Raw genomic sequence first — 15,909 nt, 5'->3', positions numbered from 1 at the left:
ATAAATAAATAAATAAATAAATAAATAAATAAATAAATAAATATAAAAAAGACACAGAATTCTGTTACCCCTTTGCAAAGACTTTGGCCTCTGGCTTGGATCCTTCACCTTCCCTCACAGATTCTTTAGTCTTCCCTCGAAGACCCATCAGCTGACAAATAGAGGTTCGCTGGAGCACAGCGGTGAGCTTCAGCCCTCGGGGCTGAACTCCTCAGTCTGGGGTGTGCAGACGCCCTCTGCACGCTCCCTCGTCTGACTCTGCGGCTGCCTGTGGTAAGCCAATTCTGGAATTCCTCATACATTGTATACAGCTTGTGGTAATATCTGCTCCTAATGTTATATCTGTTCCTCTACGTAAAACCCTGACCAATACCGCTGACCTGATGGCCTCTGCGAGAAGCCGTGTGGTCATTTGATGTCACTTTACAAAGCCTATCCCATTCATCCTGGAGAAGGACTCCAGCACGTTTGCAGCTGGCTCCCTCTGCATGCTCCCTGAGGGACAGCAGTCTCCAAGTAAGAATAAATATATTTACTGAAAATTAGAGCGCATATGATCAAAACAGGACACTAACATGGAAAGGCAGTTTGGGAACAGAGCCACACCTAGAATCTCGTTTTCTGTTGTAGAAAAACCAACATGGAACCAAATGGAACACTTTGCACCAAGGAGAGCGAGGTGGGAGCTGGCGCACCCAGTGCCGGGGCCCAGCGAGCGGCAGCACACTGCGGGGCAGCGACCACCTCATGCCCCGCAGAGGGGCAGGGTGAGGGAAGGCGCCCATGCCTGGCACTGATGCCCATTCCTGGCAGCGTGCCCAGCCCTGGCGTGATGGAGGGCAAGCTGCAACCAGAGTCAGGAGCCCAAATAGAAATGGGACATCAAGTTATGATTCTGTTGGCTCAACGCTGCTCATATCAGCCCAGAATGTTTTTTTTTTTTTTTTTGCAGAACCGGGGATTGAACTCAGGCCCTTGTGTTTGCCAAGCAAGCGCTTATTCTACTGAGCTATCTCCCCGGCCCACCCCAGACTCCTGTATAGCTCAATTGATCATTCTTCCCTGAAAAAAATTTCAACAGTATAGATAAGAAAAATGAATGAGACTGGATATGGTGGTGCACGCCTGCAATCCCAGCACTTGGGAGGCTGAAAACAGGAGAATCTCCACGAGTCTGATCTGTGTAGTGAGACCCTGTACTAAATACATTAAAAAAAAATGATTCAAAAATTTGAGGTCCTCTGATACCTACTGGGTTCACAGACAGAATTAATTATTTGAAGAACATTTTAAGGGCTTTTGATGCAGTGTAGATGACCTCTGGCTTTGGCAACCACACATCAGCAAGGGGCTGAAAAGAGCATTCTCCCTCAGAGAAAACAGCCTTCCAGAGAAGGCAGCCCTGCTTTCTCTACACTATATTTTTTTTCTCTCTCTACATTTTAACTGGCACTAAAAAAGAATTTGTATCTTCCTCCCAAAGGAATTGATTTAAATAGTTTTTGTTTTTTTGTTTTTTTTTACTATGTCTCTTTACTCCCAAGATAAACATTTTGCCTTCGGTTAAAAAAATCATATTAAAAAAACAAAAACAAAAACAAAAAAAACGGGGCCAGGGAGATGGCTCAGTACAATAAGTGTTTGCCTGGCAAGCGCAAGGGCCTGTGTTCAATCCCTCGTTCCAGAAAAAAAAAAAAAAAAAAAAAATCCCAAGATTTACAATAATGGGGACTTTTTTTTTTGTGGCCAGCTCAGCTTGTCCTGGGTGCAGGGCGGGCGTGACATGTAGTGTCATATTGAACTGTGGTCCCTATACTTGCCTAAGCCTGCCTGAGCAGGCACTTTAGACCGCTGAGCTATCTCACTGGCCCATTTTCTTTTGGGGGGGGGATTTTTTTTAAAAGATTACTTAAAAGAACACAAGTCTCATAAATGAAAACTTTTCCCCTTGTCTCCAAAAATGTTACTTCAGTGACGAGTTGGTTCTTTCAGAGTCGAGAATTTCCCCAATAACATACCCAATAAAATCTTTCTTACTTTAATTGGTCTTTCTTAATATTATATATAGAATATGCTACTGATTTCAAAAGTTTTCATAAGTCTTTTGCTTGTCTTGATTCCTAATAAGGTTGATTGCCTGTTTTACATTCCTGTGCTTACTTGGTATAGGAATGCTTCAGAAATTTTACAAGCAGTTATAGAGTTGGAGTCCAACCTTGAGAGGTTTGGATAAGCAGCTGCGTATTCTTCACATTCCATTTAAATAATGGTGAGCCCAGTGGTGGCCTCCAAGAGGGCACAGACTACGACAACTTTTCACATTTGGGTCACCTTCTCCAAGATAGTCATATTGTGCCTTAAACTCTTCAGATCAACCCTAACCGATTTTCAGACTTGGTAGTATTACCTGGCTTTGCCCAACCCTTAAGCTGACTACTCAGGACTTAGGTCTGGTGTCTCACGTTCTCCAGGGGGGCCTGGCCCGCACCTCTCCAGGGACACGTACCCAGAGGCTACGACTGCCCCAATAAAGTGATCCTGGCTCTTCCTGTGCTCAGCTCTCTAGGTTGGCCCCTCTCTGCCGACGCCTTCAGTTATTTTCCCCCCTTGGCGTAGGCCCCCTGGGGTCCCGGCAGTCCCGGGTCCTTTCCACTGTGCGCACGCCCCAGCTCCCCGTGAACCTCGCCCCTGCCGTGGCGCTGTGGTGGAGCTGCTCCCGGGGGCGAGCGGTGCGCTCCAGCTCTTGGCGGTGAGCTGCAGTCGCACTTTTCCCTTTTTTTCGTTTCAACAACGGTGGCCGCGACAATTTTCATCCTCTTGGCCATCTTCATGGGCTGACTTCCCTGGCGTTATCGTCAGTATCCTTCAAATAAATTAATTCCGTTTGCATCCCTCACACCCTTTATCTGCCCTTCAAACTTAAGCTCAGGCCCCATAACAGGAGGCATTTTCCTTCATTTTCCCAGATGGGTCATCTTCAGGACAGGTTAGTGAAAGCCTTCTTTTAAAGAACACAGAATACGGTTTCTCTGCTACACAAAGACAGATTTACAAGCTGTCCTATGGGCTCACAAGATTATTCCTTCATCCCAATTAACTCCTTTTCAGATAGCGCGCGTGTAGCGGTGTGAGGCCCCCACTGAACCGGCCATGATTCACTGGTCCAGGGCCTTCTCACCCACTTCACACTGACTGGTCCAGGGCCTTCTCACCCACTTCACACTGGTCCAGGGCCTTCTCACCCACTTCACACTGGTCCAGGGCCTTCTCACCTACTTCACACTGACTGGTCCAGGGCCTTCTCACCCACTTCACACTGGTCCAGGGTCTTCTCACCCACTTCACACTGACTGGTCTAGGGTCTTCTCACCCACTTCACACTGACTGGTCTAGGGCCTTCTCACCCACTTCACACTGACTGGTCTAGGGTCTTCTCACCCACTTCACACTGACTGGCCCAGGGCCTTCTCACCCACTTCACACTGACTGGTCCAGGGCCTTCTCACCCACTTTGCACTTTCAATTTGTTGTACAGTCACACCACATTCCCTGTTATGCTGGTCACGTACTTCCCCAGTCCCGGTTGCCAGGAATTGCCGCTGAGGGAGATGCTGCTTTAGACAAAGTAGAGACTATTAATATAAATCTTTGCCTTCCACCCCAGCAACCATCAAAGAAGAGTAGCCATGGCCCTCTGCTATCCCACGGCCGTGGGCCTCAACAAGGGCCACAAGAAAAAAAAAAAAAAAAAAAAAACAAGGGCCACAAGGTGACTAAGAATGTGAGCAAACCGAGGCACAGCTGTCGTCGCGGACGCCTCACCAAGCACACCGAGTTTGTGCGGGACATGAGGAGTGCGGCTTCGCCCCCTACAGCAGCGCGCCATGGAGCTGCTCAAGGTCTCCAAGGACAAGCGCTCCCTCAAGTTCATCAAGAAAAGGTTGGGGACGCACATCCCCGCCAAGAGGAAGCGTGAGGAGCTGAGCAACGTGCTGGTCGCCATGAGGAAGGCAGCTGCCAAGAAGGACTGAGCCCCTCTGGAATAAAGCTTTGCAGAAAGTTAAACATATTTTTTTTGGGTTAGTAAAACAGATTTTTGTTGTTGCTGTTGTTTAAAGCAGCACTATATGGTCTGGTCTTGAGCTCACTGAGAGTCCATGTTGCTCTAGGAGTCGCAGATCCCCGGCCTCCGCCTGGCAGGTGCCAGCACAACCGCCTGTGCAGGGTGCCTGCCGGGTAGAAGAGCCTGCCCAGGAGTGTTAGCACCCGGAGCACCCTGCAGGCTTTGTTTTACATCCTCTCCACTGAGTCACACAGGCTGGCTTTAATCTCGGGTTCCCTGTGCTTGAGGGGGATTACAGACAGAAACCGCCAGTACCAGCAAGATATATTAACGAACAAATATGGTCAGGATAAAAGGACCTCCGTTTCTACTTTTCTTCTGGCTGGAGTAGGAGTTGCACTATGCAATGTTTCAATGATGATAAGAATTAGAAACGAGTTCCAGGAAAATTAGCCACATGCTGAAGCGCATAAAAGGCAGTACTAGATTCTGCAATTTAGTATAGTTCATAAACCACATGAGAAACTTAACATCTCATTATAAAATAGACACATTTTCCCCTGATGTGAATACCTGTAATTCCTGCACATAAAAAGCTGAGCATTGTGATGTTTGAGGACATTCTGGGCTATACTGTGAGATCTTATCGCAGAGAAGGAAAGACAAAATGTATACAACACTGGCCAGCTGATGCCTACCTACATTCTCTAAGGATAACTACCTAGGGTTAGGATGAGGCAAACTGGCCATAACATTAGGACCGCGTACTGCCCTTATTTCCACCTTGGATTACTGGAATGCAACAACCGTGTTAGATCGAATCCTTACTGAACTGAAGAACAAAACTGTGCAGGACGGGCTGGTGAGATGGCTCAGTGGTCTAAAACGCCTGTTTAGGCAAGTTTAGGCAGGCACAAGGGACTGCGGTTCAGTGGCCTGCATGCACCAGCCCCGCCCTCAGGGCGGGCTGAGCCAGCAAAAAAGGAAAAAAAAAAAAAAAGAATGCAGGATATTTTAGAAATCACTAGTGGCAAAAGAAGGCAAGGGTGTGAGGTGGTCTCAGACTCATGCAGAGGAAGTGACATCAGCCTTCATGACCAGACAGAGGTGGATACTGATGTAAAGTCTCTATACATGTACCTCTAAAGTTGATAAGAACAGAAAACATACAAATCACAAAAAATTACTCAAATTTGATTTTAATATTCAATTTGAGCTTCCAGGATTAAAATTTTTTTTTTCCAAAGCACAAATGGTATTTGAAGCATAAAAAGACTGCTTCCTTATGAAGAACAGAAGCCTAGTAGAGGCCTGGCCAAACAAACAACAGTCAAAAGTTTCTGAGAATAATGTTGGTGACAAAAATACCAACTTTTACGGCTGGTGGAGAGCTTATCAGATTGCACTGTAGCCTCCTCAGGAACATGTACGGTTCTCCTGGTCTCTGACAGCGGGGGACTCACAAAAACGTGTGCTTGGATCATGGGTTGAGGAATTATGGCCCAAATAAAAGAGGGCAATATGAGCATGAAGGTAAAATGATATAAAACAAATAAATGAGGGCCGGGGAGATGGCTCAGTAGAATAAGCGCTTCCCTGGCAAGCGCAAGGGTCTGAGTTCAATCCCCAGTTCTGCCAAAAAAAATCATAATAAAAAAATTAAATAAGTAAATAAATGTACATATAAGATATTAATGTCTCTGTTGAAGAAAAAAACAGGGAAATTTATGCAGCGCATATAATCTGTAATCACATTAGGATATGTATAGATATCTTCTTACATCAAAAATGTGGTATTTGCTAATTTACATATTGCTTAAAAACAGATGTACACTTAAACACATGTACAGAAATTATTGATAATAAAATCGCAGGGCTGGGGAGATGTCTCTAGAATAAGCGCTTCCCTGGCAAGCGCAAGGGCCTGAGTTCAATCCCCAGTTCCGCAAAAATAAATAAAAAAAATAAAATTGCAAAATGACATCTAGGGGACCTGCCCAGTAGCTCAGCTGTTTAAGTGCTGCTTAAACAGAGCCCTCAAGCTCCAGCTTCTGGGGTTCCAGCCCAGACAGGCACTGTACACCAGACATGCCCTGAAGGCATTTCCAGCCTCAAAAAAACCAAAAAAACAAAAAACAACCTTCTACCAAAATGACATCTAATGAAAAAATTATTGCTAGAATGGCCAATCCAGCAAATTATTAAATATGGATGGAAGGGCGGGCAAGATGGCTCAGTGGAATAAGTGCTTCCCTGGCAAGCAAAAGGGCCTGAGTTCAATCCCCAGTTCCACAAAAAGAAAAAAAAAGAAAAAAAGAAAAAATGGATGGAAAAATGACAATAGTTAAGGAACATTGTTTTACCTCCCAATTACTAAATGAAAAAAGGAAACAAAAGATAACCAACAAAATGACGAGCCTACCATCATGTAAGAAATACAGGTCACTTCGTATTCGGATCAAATGTAGTGCAAAGTAACGACAATTGTTATGTACTTTATCGGACAATTAAATTCCTGTGCCACTTACACGAGCCTATGAGAACCATGTAAGCACATTTATCTCGTCTTGGTAGGGCTTCTCCCAGCGTCCTGGGCTAGCTGGAACTCAGTGATCCTCCTGCCTCAGCCTCCTGAGTGCGGCTAGGACAGCAAGCATCACTACTCCTGGCTGCAACGTTTATTCTTTCTTCTTTCTCTGTTTCTGTCTTTTTGAGCCAAGGACTCACTCTGCACTTCAGGAAGCTTCCAGGTTAGCTCAGTTGTTTGAAGTGCCTGCTTGGACAAAGTCAGTCAGGCGCAGGGGGCCGTGGTTCGATCCCTAGCTCCAAATGCTGCACTGGACCGACCTTAGCCCGAGCCAGCCAAAAAAAAAAAAAAAAAAAATCCTCACTATGCAGTTCAGGCTGAGGTGAACTCACTCTGTAGCCCAGGCTGGCTTCAAACTTGTACCAGTCCTCCTGCCTCAGGCTCCTAAGCACTGAGATGACAGGCATGTACCCCAACTCCTGGCTACATTTATTCTTAAAAGAGAATTTAAAATTATTTAATCCAGAGATCTATTTTAAGACTGAGCTTACAATATATACACTTTAGTATATTGCTTTTACATGCGTATTTTCTCAAGACATAATTGCTTTTTTTCCTTTTTTGGCGGAACCGGGGATCAAACTCAAGCCCTTGCACTTGCCAGGGAAGCGCTTCTTCAAAGGAGCCATCTCCCCGGCCCTTTTTTTTGATACAGGGTCTTGCTATGTAGTTTGGACTCAATGTTCCTCCTGTCTCAGCCTCCCCAGCGTTGGGATAACAGGTATGCAACACCATGCCCAGTTTTGGTGTTGGCAGTGTGCCAGGGTTCTGGGGCTGGCACAGCAGGCGGTATCAGGGATTGAACTCAGGACCTTGAGTTTGCCAGGCAGGCGCTTAGGCCACTGAGCTATCTCCCCAGGAATGTTCTCATTTTTATGTACCACTCTGGCTACATTTATTCTTTTTTTTTTTTTTTCTTCCCAGAACCAGGGATTGAACTCAGGCCCTTGTGCTTACCAGGCAAGCGCTTATTCTACTGAGCCATCTCCCTGGCCCCTATTTATTCTTAAAGAATTTAAAATTATTTAATGCAGAGACCTATTTTAAGGCCAAGCTTGTAATATATACACTTTAGTATATCTTCTTTGCATGTGTATGTTTTAGGTTTAAACTATGTAAGAGGTGAGTATATCAGGGCCGGGGAGATGGCTCAGTAGAAGAAGCGCTTCCCTGGCAAGCACAAGGGTCTGAGTTCAATCCCTGGTTCTACCAAAAAAAAAAAAAAAAAAAAAAAAAAAAAAAAAGTGATCAAAAGGATGTGGAATACGCGAGTTATAACTGAGACCTTTGCACATTCGAAGTGTTTCGATACAGTGTTCACTCTTGCGTATAGGACAACTAATAACTTGTGTACAACCCTTATATTAACAATTTCTTATAATTTTTTTTTTGGTGACATAAATGAAACCAAAGTGACTACAGGTATTCCCACATAACAAACATTGGCATGAACTTTCTCCACTGTGCAATATCATGCTTTATTCAAAATAGTAAAGAATAGAGTTCTCATTTTTTGTATTTATACTGACACTTAAGAATTTGTTTTGTGATGTTATGGGCATCATAAAATGCTTTCTCACATTAAACAGAATTTCTCTTCCATAGGACTTCTTTCATATATTTCAAGGTACGTGGAAGAACTGAAGGTTTGCTATGTTTCCATGTAATGTTCCCTATCATGTGCAGTATTTTGTGTTAATTTAAAAAACACCCACATTGCTGACATATTAAGTCTCAATATGAATTTTTCATGTATGTGATGATCCATGATGTTATACTGTTTACAAGAAAAGGCTCTCAGTCTCATTCACGTCTAAGTCACTTCCGTGAGTTGTCGTACTCTTCCTTGTTCATATACATGGGAGGCTTGTTAATGGCTACAGAGGCCTTTCCTTTGTGTATACTTTCTCAAGCATAATTTATTTCATGTATGTGAAACTACTTCTGTGATCCTTCATGTCACCGGCAATGATCATGTAGGCTGACAGCTTTCCCACATTGTCTGCATACATAAGGTTTTTCACCATTGTGAGTCCTTTCAAGTTCTCAACGTTTTCTGCTAAAAGCTTTTGCACAGTGTGTACGTAGAGTTTCTCTGAAGTGTGACTCTGCTCGTAAGTTTGACAATCACACCTTGTGCTGGAAGCTTTGCCACACTGCTTGCACGCACTCAGCTTTGTCACTAATGTGACTTCTTTCATGTGTTCTAAAATATTTCTTTGTGCTGAAAGTTTTGCCACATTGCTTACATGCATATGGTTTCTCACCAGTGTGTGTCATCTCGTGTGACTGCCAACCTACTTTTGTTCTGAAAGCTTTCCCACAATGCTTACATACATACGGGTTACCACCAGTATGAGTCCTTTCATGTACTTGACAATAACGCTTTTGGCTAAAAGCTTTTCCGCAGTGTGTACATGCATAGGGTTTCTCAGAAGTGTGACTCTGTTCATGAGTTTGAAACTCACAGGTTGTGCTGAAAGCCTTGCCACACTGCTTACACGCACAGGGTTTCTCACCAACATGCCTTCTTACATGTGTTCGGAAATACTCCTTCGTGCTGAAAGTTTTGCCACACTGCTTACACTCATAGGGTTTATCACCAGTGTGCGACATTTCATGCGACTGCAAACCTACTTTTGTTCTGAAATCTTTCCCACACTGCTTACATACATACGGTTTTGTACCACTGTGAGTCCTTTCATGTACTCGACAATTACATTTTCTGCTAAAAGCTTTTCCACAGTGTCCACACACATAGGGTTTCTCTGAAGTGTGGATCCGTTCATGAGTTTGACATTCACACTTTGTGCTGAAAGCTTTGCCACATTGCTTACATGCATATGGTTTCTCACCAGTGTGAGTCCTTTCATGTATTTGCCAGCCTTCTTTTGTCCTGAAAGCTCTCGCACACTGCTTACATACATAGGGCTTCTCTCCAGTGTGAATTCTTTCATGAATTCGACAAGTACTACTTTTGCTGAAAGCTTTTCCACACTGCTTACATACATAGGGTTTCTCCCCAGTGTGAGTCCTTTCATGTATTCGATAAATATCATGGGTGGTGAAAGCTTTCCCACATTGTTTACATACGTAAGGTTTCTCTCCTGTGTGAATTCTTTCATGGATTGTACAAGTGCTACTTTTGCTGAAAGCTTTCCCGCACTGCTTACATACATAGGGTTTCTCCCCAGTGTGATTTCTTTCATGTGTTCGACAATTACCGCTTGTGCTGAAAGCTTTCCCGCACTGCTTACATACATAGGGTTTCTCCCCACTGTGAATCCGTTCATGTACTTTACATTTTCTTTGTGTGCTGAAAGCTTTCCCACAATCCTTACATATGTAGGGTTTTTCTCCACTGTGGGTTCTTTCATGCTCTTGACAATTCTCTTTTCTGCTGAAAGTTTTCCCACATTGCTTACATGCATAGGGTTTCTCTCCAATGTTAATTCTTTCATGATTATCCAACGAACTGCTAGTGAATGACTTTACATAGTGTCTACAGGATTTTTCTCCAGAATCAGCTTTTTCATGCGTCTGAACTTCATGGTAAGAATCAAAACCTTTTAATGGTACATATATATAGGTAATCACTTCACTGTGACTTCGTTCCCTGATTTGAATATTGATAGGCGTAATGAATATCACATCTGACTTCTCTTCAATGGTACCTTCTTCAGGGTAATCAGAATAGGATTTTACATCTGGCATATAATCAAGGGGTTTTTCCCCAGGACTTGTCCTTGCATGTTTCCAGAAGGACTGGAGCTCTGTGTAGATCCTGCCATGTTTGTTACAGGTAGGCAGCTTCTCTTGAAATCCCTGCTGCCTGTATCGTTTGAGTGCAGTGTTCGCCAGGATGGGCCCATCTCCTGATGAAAGACCAGCCAGGGGCCTCATGGAGGAAAGGCTTTCACCGGGGTTTATACCAACAACTTTCATGTGCACATTTGTATCTGGAGTCCGAGAATCCATTTCTCCATGTTGATACCATAATGTATATTGAGAGGCTTTCTCTACCTCTTCGCTTCTGGAAAAGATGAAGTCACATAAACAATTACATTTGATAGTGTCCTTTAATAATGATTTCCCCATGAGATCTGTCTTGATCCCCCCCAAGATTGTTTAATCATCCACTTACTGTATACTGTATGATGACTAGGACACAGCTGTGACCAAAAATATAGGGTTCACTTGGGAGTTTGTAACTGACAGATTTGCAATACACAATACTTTCATTTTGAGGATCTGGAATAGATCCTTATGAAACATGTTCCTGATCACTTTTGATAATTTTTTCCTCCATGACTCCATCCTACCCCTTCCACTGAACCTCTTCAGGTACTCCACAATGTCTGCCTCTCTCTTTGCCTCCATCTCTCGTTTACTCCTTAATTCATGTGGGATGCTCCGGCAAAATATAACTTATGATACTGAATGTCATCAGTTTATTCTTTTGCGTGTAAATACTTTGTATTTTGTATATGAATATTATGTCTGCACAGCATGTTTTTTAGTATTTGAAAATGAACCCAGGGTTTTAGCTTGAGATATATCCAAGTACTTTATTTTTGAATGAGTCTCCTCAATCATTACTTTGCAGGCCGAACACAGATGTATGATCTTCCTACTTCAGCTTCTTAGACTCCTACAATTCCCAGCATGCCCTCTGTGCCCAGGTTATCTCATATTTCTTTATTTTTTTTATTTTTTATTTTTTGGCAGAACTGGGGATTGAACTCAGGCCCTTGTGCTAGCCAGGCAAGCGCTTATTCTACTGAGCTATCTCCCTGCATATTTCTTTAATCAACTCATCTGGGAAGGGGGCATTTAGGCTTTTTCCAGAGTGTAGCTTTTCTAAGCTGTGCTGCTACAAATGGGTAGTTAAGCATCACTGTAAATCATTAACACTGTAGAGAATATATGCAATAAAAATATAGTTGAATACAGTTAGGTGTGGTTGATATGCTTGTCATTTTGGGAGGATGAGGCGGGATGATTACTGTGAGTTTGTGGCCAAGTCTGCACTACATACTGAGAACCCGTCTCAAAAAATAGAAAAATAAACTACAGATGGATAAGAAAGAATGCAGACTTTCCCTTTCTGTGGAGTCTCTGTCCTCATTTCCATAGATGTTGCAGCACACTGCAGTCAGCCCCAATATAAGGGGCTGAGCCTTGTAATATTTTGGAACATCAATGGACTACACACCTTGGAGGCCTGCTTGCAAATAAATGCAATCAAAAACAGTGATATTTATTTGGATTTGAATACATCTACAAAATTAGCAATTTTTCAAGAGCTAAATGTGTACATCAGGGGGAACTACCTGCTTGGGCCCCCCTCCTGTCCCTCTCTTGAACAGGAGCTTTCTTTCTCTCAATAAATATATTCTGCTCATAAAAAAAAAATGTGTACATCACATTTAACTACACATAATATCATGTATAATTTGTATGATATGCAAGTGGTTTTTACAAAACATCTGCACTGCAATCCCAGCACTTGGGAGGCTAAAAACAGAAGGATCACTGAGTCCCATTTACATAGTGAGATTCTGTAGACCCTGTAGTAGAAAAACCAAACTAAACCATATGCTAGAGCTCAGTGTATACACAAAACTTATTCTATATACTCCTTTACTTAACATGTAAATACACTTTCACTTAACCTGTCTATAAATCTGGGCAGAAAAAATTTGTATTTTTAAAGTTTTTAAATTTCAGACAGGTTCTAAGGCTGGCCTTGAACTTCCTATGTAGCTCAATCTGGCCTGGAGTTTGTGGCATCTTCCTGCTTCCGTTTCTGGAGTGTGTGGATTACAGCCAAGCACCAACCCATCTGGCTGCTTCTTCTATTAAATTACTTTAACGAGGTCAGTTTTAGCAACAATATGAATACTACCTACACTTGAGATACTATATTTCTAATTATATTCAGTTAGAGATGTGCACATGTTCAGTGAGATACTGGATGAGATTAAAGAGATGTGACTACGGTGTCATGTGACTACAGTGTCATGTGACTACTGTGTCATTTGTGCAGTTTGCTTCCGATTCACATTCTGCAACCTGACGGGCTTTCTTCCCCGAGTCCCAGTTACCTTACACGCTTCTGGAAGTTTCTGAACTCATCTTCACTTTGCTGGTCATCTGAGCTCCTTCCTAAAATGTTCAAACAGAAATACAATTAAGACATACCACGCATGGAAGTCGGCAGATTCAAGTTTGATTCGTAGTAAAATTTGAACATTCCTATAAGATGCACTAAAACATTTCCATCTTCCTATTAAGGAGACCGCTAACGCGCCATCCAACGCTCTCTGAGTGCATGAACGAGAAGGCGGGACGCTCCTCACCTACGGCGGCCAGGTGCCTCAGGGTCTCCCACATCACGTCTCGGTAGAGCTTCCTCTGGGGCGGATCCAGCAGCGCCCACTCCTCCCGGGAGAAGTTCACAGCCACGTCCTCGAAGGTCACCGCCTCCTACGCCGTCACACAGGGATTTGCAGGAAGAAGAGGGAGATCAGGACAGGGAGCACTGTAGGCTGTCCTTTATAGTGCTTGTCTGAGGCTGAGTTTTCCCAATGCTCACATCACGGCTCGGTCATCAGACGCTTATCCTCAGCCATCTGCACTCGTCACACGGGAACTCAGCGTAAGCGACAGCAGCATGGGCACTCTGCTTCTCCTGCTACTTAATCCCAGTTTTACTGCTACAAAGTCACTAACGTGTGGTTACAGAAGGGGCCCACAAATCAAAATCCAAGTGAAAAAAAAAGGAAGCAGAAAAATATCTGATGAATTACTCTAAAGCATCAACGAAAATGTCCTTTTTTCAACTTACTGCCCAGGGAATTGATCCCTCCTTCTCTGATTCGATTTAGCCAGTATTTCGAAACTTCAACCTGTGTTCACAGACAAATCCCTAGAACACTAGGCTACTTCTATAAGTGGTAATTAGGAGAGCTAGAAAAGTTCCAGTCTGTACAGAAGAAAGCCTAAGAAGAATGACAATGAACTAAGGAACCAATACCATGCATGCGAAGGCCCAGTGACCCGAAAGGTGGCGTAAGGAGGGAGAGGGGGAGAGACGAAGAAACTATGGGTCACACGTGCTGGTCACCAAGCGTTTGCAAAGCTAACAGGCACCACCAATGAATGGAAAAACCAAAGAAAACATTTTTCACTTACACATTCATTCAAATGTGAGCTTCCTTCAGGTATAGAAAGTTAGAAAATTTACTCTGAAGAGCACTGCTCTACTCATAGAGAGTGGCAGACTACAGAGAGTGAAGCGAGGCTTCTGTGGACGCACATGCAAATAGAATGGACCTCAGTTACGTTTTCTTTTTCCTTATTGCAGAGTCAAAGTTCCCAACAACTGAATTAGTCCGAGTGGAGCAAGCGAGTGAGTTGAGCGGTGCGGTGTTCGTGTCGCGGAAACCAGGAGCGCTTGCGGCACGGCTGACCAACTGACTGCAGAGCTGATTGCACAACTCAAAGGAGCTTTCTCACTATGTGACAAGGATGGGGAGGGAACTGTAACAACAAAGGAGCTGGGAACTGTAGTGAGGTCTCTGGGGCGGAATCCCACAGAAGCAGAGTTGCAGGATATGACTAATGAAGTAGATGCGGATGGTAACGGTACAACTGACTTCCCTGAATTTCTGACAATGGGATGAAAAATGAAAGGCACAGTGAAGAAATTAGAGAAGCATTCCGTGTATTTGATAAGGACGGCGATGCTTTTATCAGTGCAGCAGCGCTTCGCCAAGTCAACAGAGGAGGAGGTTGATGAAATGATGAGGGAAGCAGACGCTGATGCTGATGGCCAAGGAAACTAGGAAGAGTCTGTACAAATGGTGACAGCAAAGGGAAGACACTGTACAGAATGTGTTAAATTTCTTGTACAAATTTGTTTATTTGCCTTTTCTTTGTAACTTATCTGTAAAAAGTTTCCCCCGTCAAAAAAAATACATAATTAGGACTTCATTCCATGTTTTCTTTCCTTATCTGACTGTCATTGTCCTGAAACCTTACTTTAGAAAACTGATCAAGTAACACGTTGCATGTGGCTCACTCTGGATTACTGGAGCCCTTGTGCACGTCTACGCTTAGACGGAGTTAGTAAGTGAAGGAACATCTGGGTTACGCCTTTAAGTAGTTTTCCTAGGAATCATGAGCACGCTGCTGTGGACGCGTGGAACTGCAACTGCGTGGCTGCGGACAGTCAACAATATGTACTTCAGGGGGCCGGGGAGATGGCTCAGGAGAATAAGTGCTTCCCTCGCAAGTGCAAGGGTGTGAGTTCAATCCCTGGTTCCACCAAAACAACAACAACAAAACCAATATGTACTTCAAAGCCGCACAATTGCAAAACGGGTGTATTGTCCAGGTTACTTGTACACTATTTGTTTGTACTGCTGGTCTTGTACCAGAAACATTTTCTTTTATTGTTACTTGCTTTTTAAACTTTGTTTAGCCCCTTAAAAAAAAAAAAAAAATCTGGTTATGGCACAATTTGCCTCAAATCCATTCCAAGTTGTATACTTGTTTTCCAATAAAAAAATTACAATTCCCCCCCCCCCAAAATCCCAACAACCAAACTTACAGAGAATGTTTATTTTGGCTCACGGGCGGTGGAGCTTTCCACCCATCATGCATGGGCTCGAGGCGGGCGGTGCGCGGAGGGCGGTTGGTGGCGGGCACAGCGGCCACGGCAGAGGATGGCAGCGCACGCAGGGCACTAGGAAGCGAGCAGCTCGGCGGCGGGCCTCGTTCTGCTGCTTACAGCCTGCTCTGGACGCCTGGGTGGCGCTCGCTGCCTTAAAGTGAGCATCACACCGTGAATTCATTCCATTTTCATGCACTATAGGTCCAGCCACCTCTGAAAAGACCCACAGACGACAGTGAGGCTGTGGGTGAAATCCAGACACACCATCGCAGAATATTTATGATGACAGGGCTCTCAGGGCACAGAGTGGCACAAGTGACTTCTGTGTGATCGAGGAGGCAGGGAGAAACCCACATTGCTCGCCACTTGCCTTGTACAAGAATTAAACTGCACTTTGGAATGGAATGGTACGTGAACCTTCTTTTGGAAGTAAAAAGGTGTTACCACAAAAGAAAACCACAACCTTATTAGAATTAGAGGGAGCGATTTAGAAATAGAGGGATAAATTCAGATGTAAATCATGTACACAAAAGTCAAGAAATAGGGCTGGAGAGATGGCTCGGTGGTCTAAAGCACCTA

The 15,909-nt window shown here is 43.8% G+C and overlaps 2 protein-coding genes across 3 annotated transcripts in view; one reads left to right on the top strand and one right to left on the bottom strand.

Moving 5' to 3' along the window:
- LOC111814145 (zinc finger protein 431-like) overlaps positions 1-15,909 on the top strand; it is a 629,125-nt gene that overhangs the window by 575,988 nt on the left and 37,228 nt on the right. The window lies entirely within an intron of this gene.
- Positions 7,882-15,909, bottom strand: part of LOC101560854 (zinc finger protein 709-like) — a 23,310-nt gene continuing 15,282 nt past the window's right edge. The window contains exons 2-4 of one of the 2 annotated variants that reach the window (XM_023706900.1): positions 13,013-13,139; positions 12,758-12,818; positions 7,882-10,683 (exon numbers count right to left, since the gene is read on the bottom strand). In XM_023706900.1, the coding sequence (XP_023562668.1) occupies positions 8,778-10,683; positions 12,758-12,818; positions 13,013-13,139 (2,094 nt within the window). In that variant the 3' untranslated portion in view covers positions 7,882-8,777. The remainder of the gene's footprint in view (positions 10,684-12,757; positions 12,819-13,012; positions 13,140-15,909) is intronic. The other variant, XM_023706901.1, reaches the window with a different exon arrangement.

The sequence above is a fragment of the Octodon degus genome, unplaced genomic scaffold, assembly GCF_000260255.1.
Source record: "Octodon degus isolate 3935 unplaced genomic scaffold, OctDeg1.0 scaffold00274, whole genome shotgun sequence".
In the NCBI taxonomy this organism is placed as follows: domain Eukaryota; kingdom Metazoa; phylum Chordata; class Mammalia; order Rodentia; family Octodontidae; genus Octodon; species Octodon degus.
Note: the sequence above shows the minus strand (reverse complement) of the source record. Positions and strands in the feature narration are given on the sequence as shown.